Source organism: Cynocephalus volans, chromosome 4 (assembly GCF_027409185.1).
Source record: "Cynocephalus volans isolate mCynVol1 chromosome 4, mCynVol1.pri, whole genome shotgun sequence".
Taxonomy (NCBI): domain Eukaryota; kingdom Metazoa; phylum Chordata; class Mammalia; order Dermoptera; family Cynocephalidae; genus Cynocephalus; species Cynocephalus volans.
The window spans coordinates 38,873,610-38,898,910 of NC_084463.1; the positions used below are offsets into that span (position 1 = coordinate 38,873,610).

A 25,301-nucleotide genomic window follows, 5' to 3' on the forward strand; every position below is an offset into this window, starting at 1 on the left:
ACTCAGAGTTCTTTCCTCATGGCATTTCTTTCCAAAGTTCTGGGGCCCACAGCTCTGAGGACTCTGACCGCAACCCTGCATCCCACCCTCATCTTCCTCACCCCCCCACCCCTGTCAGGAGAAGTCAAACCATCAGTCAACTTCCTAGTAATTCAGAAGTTTCCAGCTTTCTCACCTCGGGCTCACTCCAGACTAACTGCAGCCCTTCCTTTCATATCGCCAAAGGCTATGGAGTCTTTTCTCAGATGAAAGAGATTTTATCGAAGGCTTAAAGATTAAAAGAAAAAAGATTATAATAAAAATAAAACATCACCCCAAGGCTGATTGCTTCCAATACTCATTAGTATCTAATTTCTTCTATTGTTACACATAGTTCAGGCATTTTTACACAATTTAAAACTTTTAAAACTTGTATTGTGATTTTACACTGAAAATCCAAAAATATGCAGTTCTTATAGTTACCATCTTTTTGTAAGTTACAGGCAAACATCATATACTTGCATTGATAGGACGGAATAATCACATAAAATATATGCCCATTTAAATTTTGGTGAATGATGTAAGTTTTATATAGAAAGATTTTAAAATTTCTATAAATGTATTTTTTCTTCCCTAACAACATCAGGTTCTCAGTTTTATGTAATTAGGAATAAGTGCTTTTTCAATAGTTTCATTTCATTTTCTCTGCAAAATGTCTCTCCCCTACTAGTTCCCACCCAACCTATGTTCTGCTTGATATTAGACAAAGATCATACAACCTAATAGATGTAGCATGCAAAATTATTTTTCACCAAAACCTCAATTTCTAGAATAAAAGATGAAATAAATTATGTTAAACTTTTATTAGTGCCATTACTTGATTGTATTGTTACTCTTTGTCTATGTGTTTTTTTAGCCACCAAAATACCTCATATGATTAAGCTGAAAATTTTTACTTATGCATAAAATTATGTAGACATTTAAGAAAAATACATTAAGCTTGAAAATTTTAAATTTAAAAGTGAAAATAAACATAGATCTAAAACAAAAAATATATATATAAAAATAAATAAAATATCAAACACACACACAAATAAAAATAAATTAATGTGAGGGATGACTGTTCCCAGAGCAGGAACGTTCTCGGGCGTCTCTTTAGCCTTCTCTTCACTCCCACCCCCTCCCCCAGCAAGGCAATTCACGTTCAGTTCCCACTACTTTGCAGTGTTCCTAGAGTATTTGCAATCATTTTAGTAGGTCTCCTAAAACTTCTTTCGTACCATTTGCGCGCTTCATCCAGTTGCCTCTTCATCTATAGAAATTAACTGGGATGTAGCGAGAAAAGAAGGCGAGTCAACAGCTCTGCCTAGTCCTTGGAGTTGCGTGTGCATGTCGGGAGTCTGCCAGTTGCACGGTGCAGATGACGAACTGCAGTCCTTCCTCCTAAAAACACTGACAAAGATCCATCGTTACGCGAGTGCCAGACCAAAGCAGAGTGAGGCTGTGCTGGGTTTCGGTTGTGGCTGCTCCACACCCGCTTCTCTGCCTTGCTCTGTGCCCCGGGTCAACCTCTGACTGCTGGTTTCCTGGGTCCCCCCTTGAGGACGATGGCTCCCGCCAGGCACTCCTGTCCCGGCTCCAGCTCTGGCTGTCACTGGGCTTCAGAATCAGTGTCTGCTCCCCTTGCCCCGGCCCTCAGAGCAGTGAAGGATTCCCACTAGAGCCGGAAAGCAGCCCAGTCCTTAAAATCCCTTCATCTGACCCGTAGGAGCTGAATTCCATTTTATTCCAGGACACAGCAGGTGATGCAAAATCTGTTAGGTATTATCTGGTCTTGGCGATCAGGGAAATGTGTTTTTTGTTTGTTTTTTAATGTGGGCACATAATTTTTAAAATTCCTCTCTTTCACCTACCGTAAGAACACAGCCATATTAATTCACAATTCTAATTTTTAAAAAAGTACGACTTCCACGACATTTTGGCTAGCAAGTGGTCCAATATGAAAGCTTTGTCACACGTGGTAAGTGATCTGCCTTCATGGACTCTGACACATCTCTTGCCTCCTTTCAGGTAAAAATCCGGCAATGACAAAGAGTTTTTATAAGGACTCTTGATCTATCTACAAAATACGTGTATGATTTCTTCAGCCATTATAATGGTGTCGCTCTGCTGTCCTCATCCTCCAAAACTCTACGGTCCGTACACAGGAAGAATCCTTGTCCATATAGAGAAAGTCTGATTCCTCAGGATAAATTTAACAAGTCCAGTGATATATTCTGATATTAATTCTGATATATGCTGATACACGACGGCTCCTGTTTGCACTTTCTTAGTGAATTTGGACTTGCAACTGCTAAGTCTATTATGAATCAGGAGGTGAGACTTTATGTTGCTGTACAACTGACAGAATGATTTATTCCTCCATAGGTCTTTGGAATAGGTGACAGTCACCATTCATACTTACTGTATTTGCGCATCCTATTGTCATGGAGATAGAGAACCAAATTGAAACACACTTGCCAGGGTCATAATAATGTAGCCAAAATCTAAAGAACAATTTTGTTTTTTAAGTATGCATGATTTCACGTGTTTGCTCCAATGGTCAACTGATTTCTTTATGCTTCCACTGAATTCTAAAGCTCAGCACTTCTACAGCTATTGACTCACGTGGACTTTATATCACATGGGCCCAGATATGACCCATCTGGCAGTCGGCTTGGGTTGGCCAGTGGATTAAAGGAGAGAGAGAGAGGTCAGGAATGATTCCCAAATGTCTGGATCTGGTGACAGGGAGATAAGGCAGGGCGAGCTTGACGGGAAAAGCTGGATTAGGAACTGTTGAACCCGACGTCCCTGTGGGCCACGCGGACAGGGAGACAGCCAGCGAAGGCCACCCTTGCGTGTCTGCAGTTCTGGGTAACACCGTCCCAAGAGGGCACCCAGGCAGGAGAAAGAGGACCAGGCCCTAGGGAATGTCAAAAGCTACGGGTGGGGCCCGGGAGGAGGAGCAGAGACTGAGCAGGAGTCTTGGGTCTGTTAACGTGTCCGGTGGTGGGGGCGGGGGTGGGGGGAACGGTGAGAATGAAAAGGGAGAAGGGGAAGGAAGCCCTGTCCTGTATAGATGAAAGGGAAGTGTGAGCGACGGGGGAGGAGTCCGAGCGACGGGGGGAGGAGTCCGAGGGACGGGGGAGGAGTCCGAGCGACGGGGGAGGAGTCCGAGCGACGGGGGAGGAGTCCGAGGGACGGGGGAGGAGTCCGAGCGACGGGGGAGGAGTCCCAGCGATGGGGGAGGAGTCCGAGGGACGGGAGGAGAAGAGTGAGTGACAGGGTAGAAGTCCGAGCAACGGAGGAGGAGTCCGAGGGACCGGGGAGGAGTCCGAGGGATGTGGGAGGAGTCCCAGCGACGGGGGAGGAGTCCGAGCGACGGGGGAAGAGTCCGAGGGACGGGGGAGGAGTCCCAGCGATGGGGGGAGGAGTCCGAGCGACGGGGGAAGAGTCCGAGGGACGGGGGACGAGTCCCAGCGACGGGGGAGGAGTCCGAGGGATGGGGGAGGAGTCCCAGTGACGGGGGAGGAGTCCGAGGGATGGGGAGGAGCCCGAGCGACAGGGGAGGAGTCCGAGCGACGGGGGAGGAGCCCGAGGGATGGGGGAGGAGCCCGAGGGACGGGGGAGGAGTCCGAGCGACGGGGGAGGAGTCCGAGGGAGGGGAGGAGAAGCGTGAGCGACGGGGTAGAAGTCCGAGGGACGGGGGAGGAGTCCCAGCGACGGGGGAGGAGTCCGAGGGACGGGGGAGGAGTCCCAGCGATGGGGGAGGAGTCCGAGCGACGGGGGAGGAGCCCGAGGGACGGGGGAGGAGCCCGAGCGATGAGGGAGGAGCCTGAGGGACGGGGGAGGAGTCCGAGCGACGGGGGGGGGGGAGGCGGAGGGACTGGGGAGGAGCGTGAGCCCCGGGGGAGGAGCGTGTGCGCCGGGGGAGAAATGTGAGCGACGGGGGAAAAGTGTGAGCGACGGGGGAGAAGTGTGTGCGCCGGGAACCCAAAAGCTGAAGCATCTCAAGCTCTGATGTCCATGGACAGGAGAGAAGAGTGTGTCCCAGCTCCAGAAGATAAAGAGAGATTTGCCTTTTTTTCTGTCTTTTGTTCTTTCTGGGCCCCCAGCAGATTGCATGGTTCCTGCTCACACTGAGGGCAAGTCTTTCCCACCCAGGCCACTCAGACTCTCATACTAATCCCTGCTGGAAACACCCTCATGGACTCACCTAAAATGATAGCTATACCATGTTTCTTGGCATTCCTTGATCTAATCAAGTTGACACCTAGAATTAAGCTTCACACAGTAGAAAGTGAGAACAAGTTTGATAGATGAGATAAGAAATCTAAGTTCCACAGAGAGAGTGCAACAGAGGCTCCAGAGGCTGAGCAGGGCCCACATCAAGTCTAACATAAAAGCAAGACACACACACTTAAAGTTCAGGACAGAGTGCAGGCTGGCTCAAGAGTGAGCAGCTGCTTGCAGAAAGTAAGTTAGATGCGAAGTAAAGTATGCACAGCTCAGCCTGCGAAGTGTGGGCTGCCTCCAGGAAAGTGAGCAGCAGCCCTGCCTTCTGCTGGGGTCCAGCTTTCATACTTTCTCCACCTAATGAATATCTGCTGAAGGGGGTGGCTCCCAGTTATGTAAAATTTAGTCTTGCACATGCTCAGTTGGTCTCTTCCTGGAGCAAGTTCATTGGTCAAATCCTTTCACGTGTACCAGGCACATTCAAGAATGTTCTATGCTCTCTAGCACCTCTTACTGGAAGGTTGTTCAACACCAGGGTTATATAACCCCTCTCTATGGACCATGCCCAGCCACTGGATTTGCATAAACCAGCCCTTTGTGGTCTCATTTTCCCTGTGTTGGTGCTAAAAATAGGTCTAAGTGCCAACAGTACCTTTCCTTCAGGGGAGAGCCCAGAGGAGGGGGCCTGAGACGTCAGGATGTGGCTGGAAACCCAGAGGCCTGTTCTGATACCTGGTACCCAGGGAAACTGAGCACGTCCTCTATCACATCCATTCCTCCTTTGATGGAAACTTAGGTTGCTTCCACCTTTTATCTATTTAGAATAATGTTGCTTTGAACATGCGTACTGCATAGTTTCTTTGGGGGGGGGCGCTGGGGGTCTGGTTGGTGAGGGGAACCCAACCCTTGCTCTTGATGTTACAAGGCTGCGCTCTAACCATCAGAGCTAACCGGCCTGCCCCTGCATAGCTTCTTTTTAAAATTAACACTACAGTGCTCTCTTTTAACAAAGTCATACATATTTTATGAAAAACACAGATTTTTTGGCTGACATTCAACTTCATAATTTGGACATTGGTGCAACATAATAATAGCAGAGCTATTTGTCAGAATATATCACTAAGGATTCCACTGGAATTTATATACGAGTATAGCCAGTCTTTCAAATTACAAAAAGAAATGTGATGAAAGGGAAGATTCTAAACATTTCAAGAGCTTTCCACCCGCTCTTGATCTGTTAGATAGGAGGGCTTGTCAGAGAAAGTTAAGGGTTCACAGGCAGCCAGTTGAATGTAGACAACTCCAAATGAAGATAAAACCTTTCTTAAACCACAACCAAAGGCCATTAAAAAAAAAAGGAATCCTGGATTCCTTGGTGTAGAATACACCTCAAATAAACAGAGCCTCTTCAACTATACATTCCATATATTTGTTAGAGAAGATGCCAAAAAAATAAGGCATAAAAGGAACCTATTTTCTAAGCAATGAGTTATCAAAAGCTTGTCGAGTGGAAAGGAAAGGAGGAGTCCAGTCTCAAAGCAGCTCAGTGATAACAAGCCTTTGTGCGCAGGCTCACCCGGGTTTTAGTCCTGGCAACTGTATTTTCTAGGTTTGTGACCTTAGGCAAGATCCTTCACCTCGCTAAACACCAGTGTCTTCATCTATAAAATGGTAACAGTTTTGTTTTATAGGGCAGTTGTGAGAACCACATGAAATAATCCATACTGTGTGGTACATGACAAACATCAATAAACGGTAGCTGCAATGATAAAAAAAAGTATATATATATATACATATATTATATATATGTATATATTCACATATATATATTATTAAATATCTGACTCACAGTTGGCTCTCAAAAATGTTAGTCTCCTGCTCTACTTTACCTAATTTTACCAACACTTTTGAGAGTTTGTTGTGTGAAGAAAAGGAGGTTTTTCTAGACCAACAATCTTCAAATGTTTTTGATCTCTGATACTCCCTCAAAGGAAACTGAAAAAGTTACATACACTCTTGCATGTGATTTTTCAGAGTAAATTGAAAGAGTGGCAAATTTTCATTTTTCCATGTATCGTAAATATCAGCATTTAAAAAATAAAACTATTTCATCCCTCTCTAAAATCTACCCAATGGAATCTAAATATCATAGCAACTTGATACCCAGCGTTATCCACTTAAACAAATATACAAACAAATTTTTCTTTAACAGTGAGAAATTTTTATCTCATTCCATTTTCTCTTAAACTCTTATTTTCAGTCTACTTTTCTCAGAGAATTTTATCTTAATTTAATGTATTTTTATGCTTAAACATCTTTTACTGATTGATCAATAAAATTAAACATTTTTAAATTTTAAAAATTAAAAATTTCCTTATTCCAAATCCTAGATATTAAATATTCATTTTTGGGTTGATTTATTGCAATCATTATTTGTATATAATTGATCAAAATAACATAAATATATCACAAATTTCTATGACTATTAAACACTAAAAAGTAAAAAAGGTAATGTTTTTAACAGAAATATATCTGTTAATGAGAAGAAAGAGCTTTTTATCCCCCAGTAAGTTTCATTTATCCATTAATAATTACTATTTCTCCCTAAGATGAGACAGGATTCAGCATCAATACCATCACTATTTTTTGTCTTTATAGTACAGACACAAGCACTGTGGAACCTGCTGGCATAAATGCACTTACTCATTGGAATGCTCTTTCCCCAGATCCTCCTCTGCTGGTTTCTTCTCGGTACTCAGATCCCAGCTCACATGTGACCTCAATGATGTCTTGCCTTGTGACAGGATCTAAAGTCCCCGCTACTCAATCACTCTCCAGCCCTTTACCCAGTTATACTACTACCACAGCTCTTGTTGCTATCTGCAGTTATCTTATTTGTGTACTTATGTATTGTTGTCTCTGTCAGAAAATCAGTTCTATGAAGATAGGCACCTTGTCTGTCCTGATCCTTGTTGACATGTAGGAGGTGCTGTGATATGTTTATTCATGAATGAATGCATGAAGGATGTTTGTCTGAGAGGATCATTCATTCTAATCAACAATGATGGAGCAGCCACTTGGAAAGGAACCATCTCTCCCTATTATTATCAAACCAAGATCCTCCAAGGAAGGCAATGGAAGAGAAATCTGCACGTGGGCAGGGGAGCCTGCTCCTTTGTCTTGAGGCTCACTTTGTGATTCAGCTGATATTTGGCTGGGACAATTAAACCAGGCTGAAAATAACACAGGCAAAATGAACACAGAGGTAACGTGTGACTGGATACCTCGGAACATTTTCAGCCTGGGATTCTGCCAGTGATTGAAAATGTGTGGGGACACTTTTTGGTTGGTGTAGAGTGAGAAAGACCTGCACTTGGTTGGCTTTCTGCAGGCCTGTGTCAAAAAACAAAATTACAAATTTAAAGATCTTGATTGCTTTTACTGTGGTTCTAAAATCAGGCAACAAATTATTCCATAAAATAGAAAAAGTGTTCCAAGGAGCAGAGCAGAGGAGGTTGGTTTTATGGACAGAAAAAGGCTGAAGAAGGCAGAAACAGAACAAAAAGCTTATTTATCATTTCAAAATAACTTTCCTTGTAAGGAAGACAGAATAGAAAAATAACTCACTAGTTAACATGAGGTTACTTCAGGATATCTCTCTCGTGTAAGACTTAAAACACAATGTAGAACACAGCCTTGTAACACCAAGCTTGGTCTTGGGTTCAGGCCCCCAAACCGGCCAGACAGAAAAAGAAAAAGAAAAAAAAAAAGAATTAGAGCAGAGGGAACTTCATTATTATACCTGTTGAGGATTAAAACTGGCCTGACCTTTGGGAAATTGGCTATTTCATTTTTCTGACTTCTCAGAAGGTCAGATCACAACCTAAGTGATGTGGAACTTAGCAGGATGGCTCTGTTTTGATTTTAAGCCTGGGCTGGTGGGGCCTTGTGCAATCACTTAGTCCAAAACAATGACTTCTGATCATTTTTATTTAACACACACTAAAGCTTTGCAATATGCAGGACAATTCCACCCAACAAAGACCAACCCCACCCAAAATGCTGAGAGAGTGCCTTCAAGACACTGCAGCTCCTGGCCCACCCAGCACAGTGCCCCCACCAGACATCTCAGCTTCTTACACCAGGAGCACTCTCAAAGTGGTCCAGCCCACTAGAGACACCTTTCCTGTCTAAACCCTATTTCTAAGTTCAAGTTTTCTGACTGAGCACCTATCTCTTCCCAAATGACCATCAGAAAACACTCCCACCCTGAAGATGGCCCACTCCCAACCTCCCTATCCAAAAAGTACAGTACAACATGTCAGGGCTCAGAACACACTACCCCAAAAGATAGCATCTTGCAATGCTGAGTATTTCAAGCTGAAGGACATTGAGAAAACCGCAGAAGCAAGAAGGTCACTGTGACCTTCCTCCACCTTTCTCCCCTGAAGCAGGCCATAAAAGAATTCTCTGACCTAACTTCCCTGCAAGTAGGTCATAGGATCCTCATACCAAGGGTTCCTGTCCTTTACCCAGTGGCCAAGAAGAATCTGAACAAACAGGCCTTGCTAAGTTTCCTCCAGTTTACTGCCATTAGATCCTACCCTTTTGTCCTCCAATCACGCTTCTGCACAATTGTCCATAAAAATACAGTTTTCCCTGGGTCTTTGGGTATTCATTTCCAAAGACTCCTGTGTCATGCAAAGTTATATTAAATAAATTTGTTATGCTTTTCTCTTGTTAATCTTCCTTTGTTACAGGGGTGTCAGCCATGAATCTTGTGATAGGCGAGGAAAAGATACTACTTTTTCTCCCCTACATATTGGAGGTCCATCTTCCCAAAGAAGATACAGATGACTTTTAAAAGTTATTATCACACCGGTATGGAGGTGGGGTGGAGTTAGGTGGGGGAGGGGAAGAATCTAGGTTGACTCAGCAACGGCCAGCCTAGCATTGAGATGCATTAAATATGTTGAAAATATCTGCTATCCCATAACTCAATGCATTTCAGTTTACCTTTGTGAACGCTCTTGCAATCAAACAGCAATAGCATCAATTTTCCAAATACAGAGCTCATGAAATGTTTCCTGAAACACTTCCTTATTCTGCTCTTAGTTTTTTCCTCTCCAGCTAACCCAAATAAATGGTCAGTCGTTTTGTAGGCCATCTCTGCGATTCCATTTATTTTGTAAAGGCTTGGTGCCACATAAAAGCTTGCAGCATAGTTTTAGCCGACCTAATGAGGCGGGGCTGCAGATGAAAGACATTTTCTATATCTAACTTCTCCCAGAATCTCTTTTCCTGTCAGAGAATTTTAAACTTCACCTTGAAGGGTGCACTCAGCAGAAAGATTCTGCAATCTTACAAAGACAATAAACATGAGAAAACCATCAAACCCCCCATCGCCTTTATTGAATGTCAACAAATAGTGTTTAATAAGTTTCAGCAGAACTCACACCTTATTCTTCAAATCCTCACAGACCGGGGTTAAAATTATTGAGCACCTACTGTGTGCTCAAGAAACAGTTGTGGATGCAAAAGACTGCTTGTTGTATGTACAACACACTTGTGCATTTTAAATTCATTGACAAATAGTTCTGACTCACCAGGGTTCACATTATGAATATTCCACTAAAATTGGAAACCGTGAAAAACTTGGAAAAGTTCAGGCCATCATTAAATCAAGTAAAAATGCTCCATTCCTCCACTTTTCCAGCTGGAGGCCTTCGGTGAGGACGGGGAGCAGACAGAATTGCAAACCGCTCGCCAGCCTAGCCCTGGGTGTAGGAAGCAGCTCTCCTATCACAGGGCTTTGTTTGTTTTGCAGATCGCACGAACACGTGCGGCTCGTCCGGGCTCCCCCGGCTTAGAGAACTTTGCTGCTAGAGAGGCCCTTCTCGGCCAAGGCACCAACATGCAAGTCCGGGATGTCTTTCACGGCCACAGGCTCCTCCCGGATCAAATGGGCTAAATCCGGCGAGTTCTCGGGGGGCTGTGCACGGTCCCAGGGGGCGGGGACGCGCGGGCCGCCAGGAAGAGGCGGGCGCTGCGGGCGGCGGGAAAAGGCCGCCCGGAAGGGGCCCGCCCGCCGCGCGCGCCGAGTTCCCGCCACCGTCCCGCCGCCCGCGTCGCTCGCGCCGCCGTCCCGCCGCGCCATGCCCGCCGCCGGCTCCGAGCTGCCGCGCCCGCCGTCGCCGCCCGCCGCGCAGGAGCGGGGCGCCGAGCCGCGGCCGCCGCACGGGGAGCGGCAGTACCTGGGGCAGGTCGAGCACATCCTGCGCTGCGGCTGCAGGAAGGACGACCGCACGGGCACGGGGACCCTGTCGGTGTTCGGCCTGCAGGCGCGCTACAGCCTCAGAGGTGACCGGCCGGGGGGACGGCGGGCGGGCGGGCTCGGGACGCGCGGGGCCAGCCTTCGCCCCAACCCTGGGAGGCCGGGGGCACCCTCGTCCCCGCTTCGCACTCGCTGAAATGGGGGCGCAGATGAGGGCGTGATGGGCGTGCGGTGCCCCGGGGAGGAGTGGCAGCTGGCCGGTAAGCGCTCGTAACCACCCCGGTCACGCTGTCCCCGCCACAGCGGCCCGACCCCCTAGTGGCGCGCCCGCCTGCAGGGCGGCGAGGGCTGCCTGGGCTTGCCCCGCGGTGGCGTGGAAGGCCCGCTGTCGCCTCGTCCTCTCCCTCCCCGTGGGGACCGTGCCGCTTTGCAGTTTTTTTGAAACCTGGAGCGTGGATGCTGCGGGCAGAGCAGCGGCGGCGGGAGCGGGCGGGCGGCGGGGCCGCACCTGCGGCTGCGACGTTCCCCGTCCAGCCCCGCGGGCCAGCGTTCCTCGCCAGCCTGGGGAGAGGAGCGGGAGAGGCGAGTGGAAGTGCTCGGGCTCCTTTCCTCTCCTGCTTTAAGGCAGGGGGCCCCAGGGAGGAAGCGTCTCTTGCGAATTGTGAGCGTCAGGCTTGCAGGGGACCAAGGGGCGCCGGGATCTGGGTGGGCCCGGACATGAGGCAGCAAAGCCCTTCTGAGTCAGACCCGCCGGGCATCGGCACGGAGCGCCTGCGGCGTCGGGGAGGGCCCCCTCCAAGGTGTTTAAGCCAGGGGTTAACACCGTCCTTGACGGTAAACGAAGAGCATCCTTGACACAAGGTGGAGAGTGGCTTTGAGTGGGGAAACCCGCTGTCGGTGAGGCAGAGTCACCGTAGTGGAGGGAAAACCCTCCACCCTGCACCCGTTCTAGAGACTGAAAAATAGATCAGCTGCTGGGGCACGATGTGCCTTGGACAGCTGGTGTGGGCGGACGGGGGCGTCTGGGCAGAGGGATCCACTTTCCTACAGCTTCAATGCCCAGTGGCCTCTGACAAGCCGCAGACTCCCTCTGCTTAGACGTTGGGCAAACTCCTTTACCTCTCCGTCTTCAGTTTCCCCATATGTTAAAAATGGAGGAAGTAATGCTCAGGAGGCAACACTGACAAAAGCAGGTGCTTGAAAAGTCTCTCCCTGTTACATGAATATCAGCTACACGGAGTAGGTACTGCATTTAAAGATGAGCTTTTACACTTTATTGCTTGTCCCCTTTGTCCCTTAACATGTGCAACTTCTCTATGACTCCTGGAGCCTGTAAAATGGAGATCCTAGTGGTCCCTCAAGGAGGGTTGTTTTGAGGATTAAATAGGATCTAAAGTGTTTAAACAGTTGCTGGTTTTGGTACACTAAAAACATAGGGTTAATTTGCTTTACAGGTATTTAAAAATATTCTTTAGTTTTAGGCAGTGTGGCATCTACTATTCCCTAGTCCTGAGCAGGTTTCTCTTGGGGGATCTTCATGGAATTAGTTGTGGAAGCCTTTGGGCTTTGCCCCGGGGCACATGTGAGTGTTCGCTTCACACCCATGTGGAAGGAGTCACACTAACTGGGGAGTGGATGGTAGCTTTTCCCCGTTTCCACATTGGCATATCCCCATCTCATTGTGTGGAATTCCCGTGTCCAGTGGTCACCAGGACTCAGAAGGACTTCTCGGTCTGCATCATGTCACTGACTTGCCTTGTAGCCTGGGACCTCTACCTGCATTCCTGGCACCCACTTGCCAGGAGTCACAGTTTTCTGGGCGCCCCATTAGGGCCTTATGTCTTGGGTCAGTTTTCTCTGATAGAGAAAGTCTTCCCATCTCCAAACTATATGGCAAACTGTTTTTCAGATGAATTTCCCCTGCTGACAACCAAACGTGTATTCTGGAAGGGTATTTTGGAAGAGTTGCTGTGGTTTATCAAGGTAAAGAAGTCGCTACTATTGGAAGTCAACAGTATGTTCTCTACACAGCAGCTGGGGGAGGGGCCTTTTAAAAGTCAGATTATGTGACCTCAGCCCAAAGCCCTTAGTGGATCCCATTCACTTAATAAGAGCCAAGGTCCTTATCAGGGCCCATTTTCCAGCTCTGGCCTTGGCTGCTGCTCTGTGCTCCACCCATCCTGGCCTCTGTGCTGATCTTTGAGCACATGGAGACATTCCCGCCTACAGCTCTGGCACTCACAGCTCCCACTCCCTGGAACATGTAGTCTGGCACCCTCACCTCCTTCGAGTCTCTCAGCAAGCCTTCCTTGATCTTATCCAAGAATGTGATTTCCCCACCTTCATCTGATGTATAATGTCAGTCTTCCCTTTCACCCATTAGAAGAGCAAAGGCAGACGATAAATAAATAAGCTGTGCTGTAAGCTCCATGAGGGCAGGGAACTTGTTTCTCATTCGTTGTTGCATCCCCAGGGCCTAGAACACAGCCCACCACATAGTAGGCACTCAAACTGGATTGATCACTGAATGTAGATACCAACTGATTTCCCATCTTCATATAAACTAGAAGAGTTTCTTCAGTAACAAGGTATGCCTCTTCCAAAGGACTGAGGAGGTGCCTTGGGCAAGGGCTAGAGTGGTGTGATGACAGGCGGCAGCCACACCTGAGCTCTGTGTCCTGGTCCACGACCACTGATTTACTGTCCAGTGCTAGTCAGAGGGTGCCTGAGGAGACGGGCTTGGTTCTGGGCCATGCTAGAAGTTGGGATCCTATCTGTAGAGCTCTTGGTGTGGCTTGTATAGTCTTGGGCCCTACCAAAGCCAAGACTTCTTACCCATTTTAGAAAGGTTTAGACTTAGATCCAACCCATCTTCGTTAGTTCTGTATTCCTGGGGTATTTGTTTGTGTTGATCTATCTCAACAGTGAGCCTCTGGTTCCAAATGCATTATCAGAAACCTCAGGAGAGGACCTTCAACTACCCAGAGCCTAGTCTGAACGGATGGAAAGGGGAGACTTTTGAAGCAGTATGTGAAACTTTGAGAAATGGCTTGTTGGAAGTGAAAAAATTAGGACAAACTCAACAATAGAAATGGAGGAAGTGAGGTGAAGTCCTTACCAAGACTGTCAAACTCACCTCTGACAGTTACTCTGCTGGTGACTCCATCAAATACAGGAGTCAGAATGTACCTGCACTGCAGCTAGGGATCTGTGGACAGAATGGAAGATAGGGCCACGCAATAGCTAGCATCTAATTAGATAATGTAGGCATTTTGCTTGCATTATCTAGTCCTCACAGTAATCGTATGTGACAAATACTGCTCACGTACTCTTTTACGGATGAGGATACTGAGGCTGGAGAAGGTAGGTGGAAGGGCCAGGCCCAGAGCCCAAGTGTACATGGCACCAAAGCCTTGCTTGTAACCATTACAGCACAGTATGCCCAGAGGCATCAGAAACATATGGGGGTCTGTCCTTGACCTGGGTGCATAGTCTGGGTATGGGTTAGGATGTCATGGGCCAAATCTATTGGAATGAAATGTAAGAAAATAAACACAAGGCTTTGTAGTTGGCAAAAAAAAAAAAAAAAACCAAAAAACCACAACTGTGTAAGTATACACGGGGTAAACATAACTTTAGAGTGGCACATATATGAATGAACTAAGGTCTAAATTTAGATCAGTGTGACTGATGATTGCCAGAAAAACTCATACTGTTTAGTCTGATCATTAGAAATATCCTATGTCGGGCTGACCCCGTGGCTCACTCGGGAGAGTGCGGCGCTGGGAGCGCAGCAGTGTTCCCGCCGCGGGTTCGGATCCTATATAGGGATGGCCGGTTGGCTCACTGGCTGAGCGTGGTCACAAAAAAGGACAAAAAAAAAAAAGAAATATCCTATGTCAGGTATAAGATACACTGAACAGATTGCACACGAGGCTTTAAATTCATTTTGGGGTATCACGCTTAGACATAGAACATATTAGATAAACATAAGACTGTCAGATGAGATGGAAATATGTAAACAACTTGGAGGTGTTTAGTCTAGAAAGTTTACTCGAGAGGAATAGGAGAAAAGATTTGAGAGGGTGATTCCAAAAAAGGGATCAGACTGTCCTGTAGGCCCTCAAAAGTTTGGGCTGGGACCAGCCTGCTTGAAGATAGGACTGTCTGCACATGGTTGGTGTCAAGCACCTGTCCCCAGCATGTCAGCAGGGCTGGAGGCCTGCAGGGTGGGAGGGTCTTGGGATCAGTCCAGGTGGCACAGGACTCACTTGGATGCCTGCTCCACTCCTCTCATCTCTTCCAGGGATCCACAAATGCTAAAGAACTGTCTTCCAAGGGAGTGAAGATCTGGGATGCCAACGGTTCCCGAGACTTTCTGGACAGCCTGGGATTCTCCACCAGAGTAGAAGGGGACCTCGGCCCAGTTTATGGCTTCCAGTGGAGGCATTTTGGGGCAGAATACACAGACATGAATTCAGGTGAGGAGACAGAGGAATGCCTCCGATTTCCCCAGTGCCCTTCCTAGGCTGAGTTTGCTTCATCATTTCAGATAAAATCTGGGGGATAAGCAGTCATTGTCTGGGGAGCTCATGTATAATCTTGATGTTGTGAGAGGCTGTGCCAGGTTCATGTGGAGGAGCCACAACTAACCATGATGAAGGTCACATTATACTCTTATTGATTAGCATTTATTGGGTGCTTGGCACTTTCCATACCTGTAACATTAACAGATAGCTGCATGGTTGGTGTCTGTTGGGGAAGAGGATAGGAAGGAAGTTCATCTGTGGGACAGGATGCCCAGGTGCCTTGTGACAGCTTCAGTCACCCCTTTAGAGCACGCTGTAGGTGGCGCTGGTGTGATAGCACAGTGCCAGGGTCACCCTCTCTAACCCCCTCCGCTGGGACGGAGAAGAGTGAAACATCTCACTGCTGGATTTGATCGTCGTCCCAGTTGGCTGTATCACTTGCTGAGTGTCACAGAGCCCACCCCCGTCCTTTGGCTCTCCCTATTGCACCTGTCCTTAGAACAGGGGTTGCAAAAGCAAATGGGCACCTTGGATGCGAGTGCACGCAGGAAGTGACACTTTGCTGGCTGGGCAGAGACCAGCAAGCTGGAGGGTATGCATCTCATCTACAGGGGACAGTCACCTCACCTCCAGCCACTGGAGGGATTTGAGCCCAGTATTGTCAGAATTCCTCAGTCAAAGCCTAAAACCTGGCCTGGCTGGTTTAGCTGCATTGGTAAGAGTGCAGTGTTATAACACCAAAGTCAAGGGTTTGGATCCCCATACCGGCCAGCTGCCCCCCCAAAAAAACCCTAACATCTGCATTTAGGTGCCATCAGGAGATCTTTTAAATGTTGACAGCTTCAGGAACTTTAAAAATATTGTGTGGATCTGGAAACAATTCATAGAGGCAGAAAGTAGAATGGTGGTTACCAGGGACTGGGGGGGAAGAAGGAGCAGGGAGTTGATGTTTAGTGGGCACCGAGTTTCACTCTGGGATGGTGAAAACGTTCTGGAAATGGATAGTGGTGATGGCTGCACAACAACGTGCGTGCACTTAATGCCACTGAATCGAACACTTAAAATGGTCGGTTAAATTTTATGTGTGTGTACTTCACCACAGTAAAAACCCTGTGTGGGCTGAACTATTGCTGCGGGTCCACCTTCTACAGGCTGTTAGCCTGTGACTGCTGTTCTAGAGCATCCTTCTTAGGACAAGAGGCTTCTCTCCTGGCTAGTGGCGCCTTAAATCCTGCCTAGTTTTCAATGATTTCTTGTTGCATAAGGGGCCTAATAAAATTATGGCCTTGGTTTAGAGTTGTATAAATGTCTAGCTGTTGGATTTCAGTGGGGGAATTTGTCTTTTTTGTTTTTAAATTTTTATTTGGAAATAATTATAAATTTGCAGGAAATTGCAAAAAAAAAAAAAAAAAAAAAAAGTACAAGAGGTCTCCCGTAGCCTTCACCCAGTTTGCCTCCATGGTAATATCTTGTGTAACATGCTGCACAAATTAACATTGGTGCAATATGCAGAGTTATCAGATTTCACCAATTTTACATGCACTCATTTGTGTGTGTATGTGTGCAATTTTAGCACGTGTAGATTCATGGAACCACCACCAAATCAAGATACAGAAATATTCCATCATAGTTCATCTTTTAAAAATCTTTTATGCTACCTTTATTGGGATTGTGAGAGGGAGAGGACTTTCATCTGAAAAATTTGAGAACTGCTGGACTGTAATGTTGTCTGACACCAGTAAGTGGTAGTTTAACCAGAGCAGAATGAAGTTTTCTGTGCGTCAGTTAACCACTCACTGCTCAGTTTCCAGTTCCATCTTAGATGGAAGGCAAACAATTAAAGTCCAGAGACCAGAAATGGGAGAGAAGTACAAGGTCATGTACTCATTATAGAGGTTTCCTGATATTTACAGGTCAATTGTGTGTTTAGCTGTTGAACTGTAATGTAATTTTAGGTGGTCTGTGGGCAGGATAGTTCCTAGGTCACAGAAAGGAACCCACAGTTCTGTTGGAATGTCTTTGGAATGCTGGATTCTATTTAGGATCCAATTCTTTCTGTGGGACAAGGATAAACTACCTTGTCAGTGAAGTGTAACAAGAATGATTGGTGGAAACAGAGGCTAAGTCTCATGGGGACCACTAGAAGAAACTAAGATTGCTGAGATTGGAGGGGTTAACAATAGAGGGAGGGGGAAGGACAGGAAGAGGCACCATGACAAACCAAATATTTAAAGGCCTCGTGTATAGAAAAGAAAATAAGACTTTGTCATGGCTCCAGAGGATAGACCCAAGAACTCAGATAGGGCCTTGAACTCAGCCAGAGATCTGAGAAACTTGCAGAATACACTGGATGTCTCGTAACTTTACATAAAGGGGGGATATTGTTGGAAAGGCTGTAACAGATGACCTCAAAGGCCATCTCCTGAGATGCTGTGATTAACGGATGTGTGTGTCCTCTCTTTCTGACAATTCTACAGATTATTCAGGTAAAGGAGTAGACCAGCTGCAAAAAGTGGTTGACACCATCAAAACCAACCCTGATGACAGAAGAATCATCATGTGTGCTTGGAATCCAAAAGGTTGAAAGCATCCCAGTCTTTCTCTTTGGCACTAGCTGTACTGTTGGCACAAAGGGAAGCAATGTGGCATTGTGCAGAGGCACCGCAGGGCGGCAGGACCTGGGTACTGCCCCCAGCCACACAGTTGGTTGTGTGACCCCCAGCAGTTCGCAGTTCATCCCATTTTCACCTTCAGATCATGGAGCTGGGCCCAGAAGACGTTAATCTGTGTATATTTATACTCATTCTTACTCTAAAAAGAGCCCTTAAGTTGCCTATAAAATTACATGTAGGGTTTTAACATTTTAAATTGGAGCAGGTTTCAGGTTACCTCCAACTCATGTTAACACTTTTAACAATTATATTGTAAAACTGAACTCTTACCAGGGTGTAATAAATACCCAGAGTGGAATATTTGCATCTGCAATAAAGACAATACAGGACGGTGTGCCTGAAATGCCAGTTTCCTGTGGTCCCTGCAAATGAAATAATTTCTTCTGCATTTGTAGTTTGGTGCCAGGAAGGTTGTACAAATCCTTAATTTCAGCTTGAATGGAAGAGCATTGCCTCAGTTGTAAATGTACATCCGCAGAAATCTCATGCTGGTGGAAAGACAGGTCTCAGCTTCATACCATCACTGCAGGGGTGGAGGGAATGAGCTGCTTTTGATGTGCCAGGAAGTTGAGGGTCATGGGCATTCTGCAGCTCAGTAGCTCTTCCTCAAGGTCTGAACCATATGAGTTAGCTTCCGTTTGTCTCCTGTTTTACTTTGCCTATAGCTGAGTTCTTTCAAGCTGCCACCCCTCCTCATTTTCCTCCATGCTGGGTCCTCAGATCTCCCTCTGATGGTGCTGCCTCCGTGCCATGCCCTCTGCCAGTTCTACGTGGTGAACGGTGAGCTGTCCTGTCAGCTGTACCAGAGGTCAGGAGACATGGGCCTCGGCGTGCCTTTCAACATCGCCAGCTATGCGCTTCTCACGTACATGATCGCGCACGTCACAGGCCTGAAGGTGGGCTGCTCTTGGAGGGAAGAGCTGTTGCCAGCCTGGTGCCCTGACCTCTGAGTCTTTAACCTACAGAAATTAGCTGCAGAGAATTCAGTGTTTTAAACTTTGATACGTGTAAATAAAACATTAACCGGCTCACTTTGTAACCTTTCATGGAGCTTTCTATCCTTCTGGTCTGTATATACAACAGGTGTATATAGGTTATTGTGGGATTGATTTTTGGTTTTTGGAGGGGTGTGGGCAGCTGGCCAGTCCAGGGATCTGAACCATGGACCTTGGTGTTAGCAACATTGTGCTCTAACTGAGCTAACAGCCAGCCTATGTGAGTTGCTTATAATACAACTTTCACGAATTAACTTTTCTCAAAAGCTACACTGGTTAAATTTTTTGTTTGTCTTTGAAAAGACTGGGGTGTCTGCATACTCTGTATAATGTGCTTTTAAATGATGTATTTTAGGGTAATGGAATTAAAACTGACTGTTTTGATTTCTCCCATGGGGTTTATTTAGCCAGGTGACTTTGTACATACTTTGGGAGATGCACATATTTACCTGAATCACATCGAGCCGCTGAAAATTCAGGTGAGAATTGTACTTGTTACACTTGAGTTTGGTATTTTTGCTTGAAGGAGAATTGAAATGCAAATGTTTTTCCTTAATTTTATGCTAAATACGATATTTAGGTCTGAACTTTCCAAAGTCTGTCTTTTCAAATCCTTAGGTTATAGCAGTCAACAGATGATTTGAAATGGCAAATATATAAGTATCTGTGTTTCATGAGCCCCACGACAAAAAGATTTAGAACCAAAAGTCTTTCAGCCCTTTCCAGATTAAATGTGATTTTTAAAAGTTACTCCTTTGAGGGGGCTTGGCTGCTTTTGAGTACAAGGTAACTTGGGACTTATTCAGATGCTTCTCTGTGGCTGTCTGCTCCAGTCGTGTTGGACACAATAACGTGAGGTTGTGATCTGTGTCCGCATCCTAATTGCCACTGTCTGTCTGTCTCAGGAATCCTGGCTTGCATCCCTTTCTGTTCACTCTTCAAAGCTATCATCTTTCCTTCCTCTTCTGCCAGAGACACTAGCGATAGGGATTATGGAACTCAAGTAACCATTCTGAGTGCTGCTGTAAGTTACAGATTGAAAAATAAAGACTATGGCATTGTCTTTAATAAATTTACCAAGTGATTACAAAAATTTATACCTGATGAGCCACCACCAGGCTCCTGACACTGTGAAATATAACAAAATACCCTTGACTCTTGATCTGTGTGAGAAAAGCAGTTGGTGATACTCCACCAGCGTTATGTAACCAGGGACAAGGCTTCTGTAGCAGTCCACCCTGTAGAATAACTTTGTTGATAAGACAGTCTGTTTCATGAAGTGACATGGCGAGCAAAATTAGAACAAGCGGTACAAATATGGCAAAATAATGGTCTTATTTTTTTGTTTTTAGCTTCAGCGAGAACCAAGACCTTTCCCGAAGCTCAAAATTCTTCGAAAAGTTGAGGCAATTGATGATTTCAAAGCTGAAGATTTTCATATCGAAGGGTACAATCCTCACCCAGCAATCAAAATGGAAATGGCTGTTTAGAGTGCTTTCAAAGGAGCTGTCTGAAGGATACTGCCTGACCTATCACTTATTATTCATTAATTTTTAAGGATATTGCCCTTGGCAAATAGAACTGTGCCAGTTCTTTTAGTAATAAAAGGCCTTGAGTTTGGTTAACTCACTGACATTGTGTGAAAATGATGAGATTATGAATAAAGTGAGGAGAGTGAAAATTTATATACTTGAAAAAGTACATGCATTTCAACCCCACATGTTTGGAAAACATAGGAAAATCATCAGGACCCCTCAGATGTTCAGAATTTTGTGGAGCATTTGATGTAAATGTGCACATATGCCCAGGTGTTCCTTGATTATTGTCTAATGTAATTGCTCATGTGCACCCAGGTGTCCTGGGTTGTGGACTTAGGTATAAAGGACTAAAAGCTCTGATACACGGTGCTTCTCAGGACACTCCAGGAGGCTGCTAGGGTGGCTGCTTCTAGCTCTGAATAAAGCCTAATAATTTTTTAGCCATGGCTCCCAGGACCTTTTCCTATTACCTAGCTCGTAGACCTGTGCGTGAAGGGTTTGTGTCCCAGTCCGTACAATGGGCTTGAGGGGTCTGTAAGCCCTAGCCCTACCTTTACAATTAGCATAGTTGGCAGGATTCTGAGCATGTACAAGAGCTAATAGCCCCTTGGGAGGAGGAGGAAATGTGGCTGTCCTTGAGCATGTCGTGCCCGGTGGCCACTTTTCTGATGACCAGAGTCTGGCTACTACTCACTACACTGCAAGCCAATCAAGATTTGCAGCAGAAGCAGAGTTGGAAGCATGGCTAATCATCCTGGAGGATGACGTGCAGCGATTGGCGATCCCTGTTCTTCACACCAGGGAGGATGACAAACCCGGTGGTGAGTTGGGGGAGACCATGCATCTCCAGGCGTGGCCTGTTGTGCATCAGAAAATGAAGTACGAGCAGCCGATGGGACCAGGCAGACAAGCGGTGGGCAATCCACTGGTGACCCAACTCACCACCTGTGTCCCCTATACCCAGGTTGAATTAGTTGACTTGGGGAGACAGTTCCAGCAGAAACGGGGAGCCCCTGGCTGCTGCGGTTATGGGACCTAGGGGTGGATAGTGCGATGTGCTCTGGTGAGGAGATGGAAAGATTGGCCTCCATCGCCATGCACCCGTCCCTGCGGCAGCAGCTGCAGAATAGCCACAGGTAGGCGCAAGGGCCAGGTAATCACTCCTTAACTGATTGGGTGAATGCAGCTGCCCGAACCATGTGGGCAAATGCTGGAGAGCTGCCCAAATTGTGAGTACATGGCAAACACATGCCGAGTTGGTTCAAATAATTCAGGAGCTGAGGAGGCAGCAGTCCGTGTTTAATGTGAACACCGTGGCCCAGACGATGAATGTTTTACAGGCAGCATGAGAGACAGTGCTGCAAAATGCCCTGTCAACATCCTTTGGGTCACCGATGGCCATACCGGCTCCATACATTGGTTGTCCTATACATAAAGTAACGACCATGATAGCCAGTCTGGGTGAAGTAGAGGAGAGGAGACAAGCAAAAGGGGTCCGAAAGGTGGCTAAGACCAAACCCCCAAGAAATGCTTGGGATTTTATCCTGAAGGGACCAAGCAAGACCAGCCATAAGTAGATGTGGCTTGACCTGCATGCAGCAGGGGTTAATAGCAAGAAAACTGGCCAGCAGCCAAATGTGGTCCTGTTTGCCTTGTGGCAGCAATTATACCCAGCACAGCATTTCACTAAATGTCCGGAAACAGGTAGCAAGGTACGCCCAGTGGATTTAAAGGATTTTTTGGTGCTCCCAAGGAGGCAGATGAACTGTTCCATTTTGATTAGAGAGTAGGCCAAGGTGCTCGTCTTTTGGGGGTAGGCGAGGACTGAAGGCCTCATGTTGAACTGACAATACATTGGTCAAGGACAAATGTGCAGCATGTATTGGCATTGGGGGATACAGGTGCAGAATGTAGCCTGATATGTGGCAATCCAGATAAATTTCCAGGGGCCACAGTTCATGTAGAGAGCTATGGAGGACATACTATTGAAGTCAAAGCTGTGTCATTGCCATTGGGCATAGGACAGTTGCCCCCCTCATGTATACTGTATATGTATCCCCAGTCGCTGAATACATCTTGGGTATGGATGTACTTTATGGTTTGCACCTGCAAACAACAGTTGGAGAGTTTTGGCTGTGAATACGGACAGTAAAGCCTGTGTTACAGGGATATGTTAAACATGACCCACAGGTGCTACCCAAGCCAAGACATGTAGTTAATGTAAAGCAGTGTTGCCTACAAGGAGAACATGCAGAGATAAGTGCCACTATATTGGAGTTAGAGAAATTTGGCATAATTCATCTGGCTTATAGCCCATTTAATGCTCTGGTATGACCAGGGAAAAACCTGATGATACCTGGAGAATGACTATAGTCTATCGAGAACAAAACAAAGTACTGCCTCCTTTGCATACAGCCTGCCTTCAGTTCATGACTTGATGTGTCAGCTGATGGCTCAGCTGGGAACTTATCATGTATTGGACCTAGCAAATGCTTTTTTCTCTATTCCAACCTCAGCTGATAACCAAGATCAGTTTGCCTTCACCTGGGAAGGGAGGCAGTGGACATTTCAAGTATTGCCCCAAGGTTGCCTGCAAAGCCCAGTGATCTGCCATGGTTCTGTGGCTGGGGACCTAGCCAAGTGGACTAGGCCCAGCATGGTTACAATGTTTCACTACATTGATGATGTGTTACTAATCTGATTCTCTTACAGATTTAACCCAGGCAGCTCCAACGCTGCTAAGTCATTTGGAACAACGTAGGTGGGCCACGAACACAGCCAAAGTGCAAGGACTTGGGCTGTCAGTCAAATTTTTGGGAGTGGTCTGGTCGGGTAAGATGATAGTCATCTCAGAAGCTATTTTTGACAAGATACAGACATACCCTTGGCCCACAACCGTAGCTCAGCTACAGACATATTTGGGACTTCTGGGGTATTGGAGAGCTTTTGTACCCCATATGGCCCAAATGGCATGCCCGCTGTATGCACTAACAAAGAAAGGAGCCCCCTGGGATTGGACTGAGGAAGTAGAATGGGCTATCCAGGCTACAAAAAGGGCAGTACAGCAAGTACAGACTTTACAAGTGGCTGATCCCACTAAGCCTTTTGAATTAGACGTACATATAACCCAAGTAGGGTTAGGATGGGATTTATGGCAGAGACAAGACTGATTTTGAACACCTGAAGGATTTTGGTCTCAGCAGTGGAAGGGTGCTGAAGTGTGTTATTCTCTAATAGAGAAATAGCAGCTGTGTATTCTGCCCTGGTGGCTACTGAAGCTATCACAGGAACTGCCAGAGTCCTAGTAAAGACGACATACCCCATAACAGGTTGGCTGTGCACGTGGGCAACTGCCCCTACACCGGGCATAGCTCAGACTCCCACTCTGTCTAAATGGGGAGCATATATAGAACAAAGAAGCTCTGTGTCAACAAGTCCTCTGTCTAAACAGTTTTGGACTATGCTAGCACCAGTAGAGGTTGTAGAGGAAATTTTGACACAACTCTTATCCATGGAGGTCAAGGCCACACCTTTCCATGAGGGATAGGGACCTATTATGGAGCAAGCTTGGTATGCAGATGGCTCTAGCATGGGACTCTCAGCATCGTGAACAGCTGTTGCTGTCCAGCCCTTAACAGATACCATGTGGTATGAAAATGGCACAGGGCAAAGCAGTCAATGGGCTGAACTGAGAGCAGTATGGATGGTGATAAAAAATGAGCGTGGGCCATTGACCATCTGTACTGACACAGCTGGGCTGTGTACAAAGGTTTAACCCTTTTTTTTTTTTCTTAAGATGACCGGTAAGGGGATCTCAACCCTTGGCTTGGTGTTGTCAGCACCACGCTCAGCCAGTGAGCAAACCGGCCATCCCTATATAGGATCCGAACCCATGGCCTTGGTGTTATCAGCACCGCACTCTACCGAGTGAGCCACGGGCTGGCCTTAACCCTTTAGATCTCTACTTGGAAATATCAACAGTGGATGGTAGGCCACAGGCCCCTGTGGGGACAAGCCATGTGAAAAGAGTTATGGGAATTGAGACATGAGAAAGAAGTAACTCTTTGCCATGTCACAGGACACTTCCCTTTAGCTAGTCCACGCAATGACGAGACCGATGCCTTGGCTAAGTTAAGATAGCTGGAGAGAGCCCCAGCTACTGATGTAGCCCAGTGGTTGCATCGACAAATGCAGCATGCTGGCAGTAAAACCATGTGGATGGCAGCTCAAAGATGGGCCCTGCCTATAAAATGGGAAGTTGTAGTGAACGCCTGTTGCATTTGTCCAGTATGCACTTAAGAGAGTCCACACCCCCGACGGGTGCCGCATACAGGGATGTGCAAATAACTCGAGGTAGAGTGCCCCAACTCAATGGCAAATGGACTTTGTCAGACCACTGCCAAGGTCAGAGAATTCCAGATAAGTCTTCACAGCTGTTGATATGGCTATTAGTCTTCTGTTTGTCTGGCCTTGTAAGCCCCCAGACCAGGTAAGCACTGTGAAGGCACTGAATAGCCTTACAGCCATGTATGGCCAGCCTCCAGTCACAGAGAGTGATCATGGAACCCACTTTACTGGGCATGAGGTACAGAAGTGGACTTCCCAGTTGTCTATTCAGTGGAAGTTACATATGCCATATCATTCCCAGGCAGTGGGAATGATTGAAGAACACAATGGTCTTTTATAAAAGGGACTAAGGCTATTCACCCAACCCCCATCCATGAAGGTGTGGACATGGTGGTTATGGCCGACAGGATTCTAAATGAGAGATCCCGCAGGGGCGGACCCTCTCCAGTGGAAGGTCTGTTGCATGGGGCCACAGCACCTATACAACTGCAAGTCACTACAGTTTTTGGAACCAGGATATGGCAAAAATGGAAATATTCTTATTGGCCCCAACCTGTTTGCAGGAGGGACAGACAGCTCCCCACATATGCTGGGTAGGCCTAATAGGGCCTTGTGGGAAAGAATTAGAAGGAGACTTGCAAGTTTCACCTTGGGTGACAAGTACCTGGCCTCCCCGAGTAAAGGTAACA

The 25,301-nt window shown here is 46.6% G+C and overlaps 1 protein-coding gene across 3 annotated transcripts; it reads left to right on the forward strand.

Moving 5' to 3' along the window:
* Positions 1 to 10,412: 10,412 nt before the first annotated feature.
* LOC134376943 (thymidylate synthase) lies at positions 10,413 to 20,366 on the forward strand. Of its 3 annotated transcripts, XM_063095526.1 has the most exons (7): positions 10,413 to 10,617; positions 12,441 to 12,514; positions 14,838 to 15,012; positions 17,538 to 17,639; positions 18,453 to 18,628; positions 19,135 to 19,206; positions 20,080 to 20,366. In XM_063095526.1, exons 1-7 carry the CDS (start codon positions 10,413 to 10,415, stop codon positions 20,215 to 20,217), a joined length of 942 nt encoding a protein of 313 aa, XP_062951596.1. In that variant the 3' UTR covers positions 20,218 to 20,366. The 3 variants fall into 3 exon arrangements, with proteins under 3 accessions (XP_062951596.1, XP_062951597.1, XP_062951598.1); XM_063095527.1 differs by lacking the exon at positions 17,538 to 17,639; XM_063095528.1 differs by lacking the exons at positions 12,441 to 12,514; positions 14,838 to 15,012.
* The last annotated feature ends 4,935 nt before the right edge of the window (positions 20,367 to 25,301 follow it).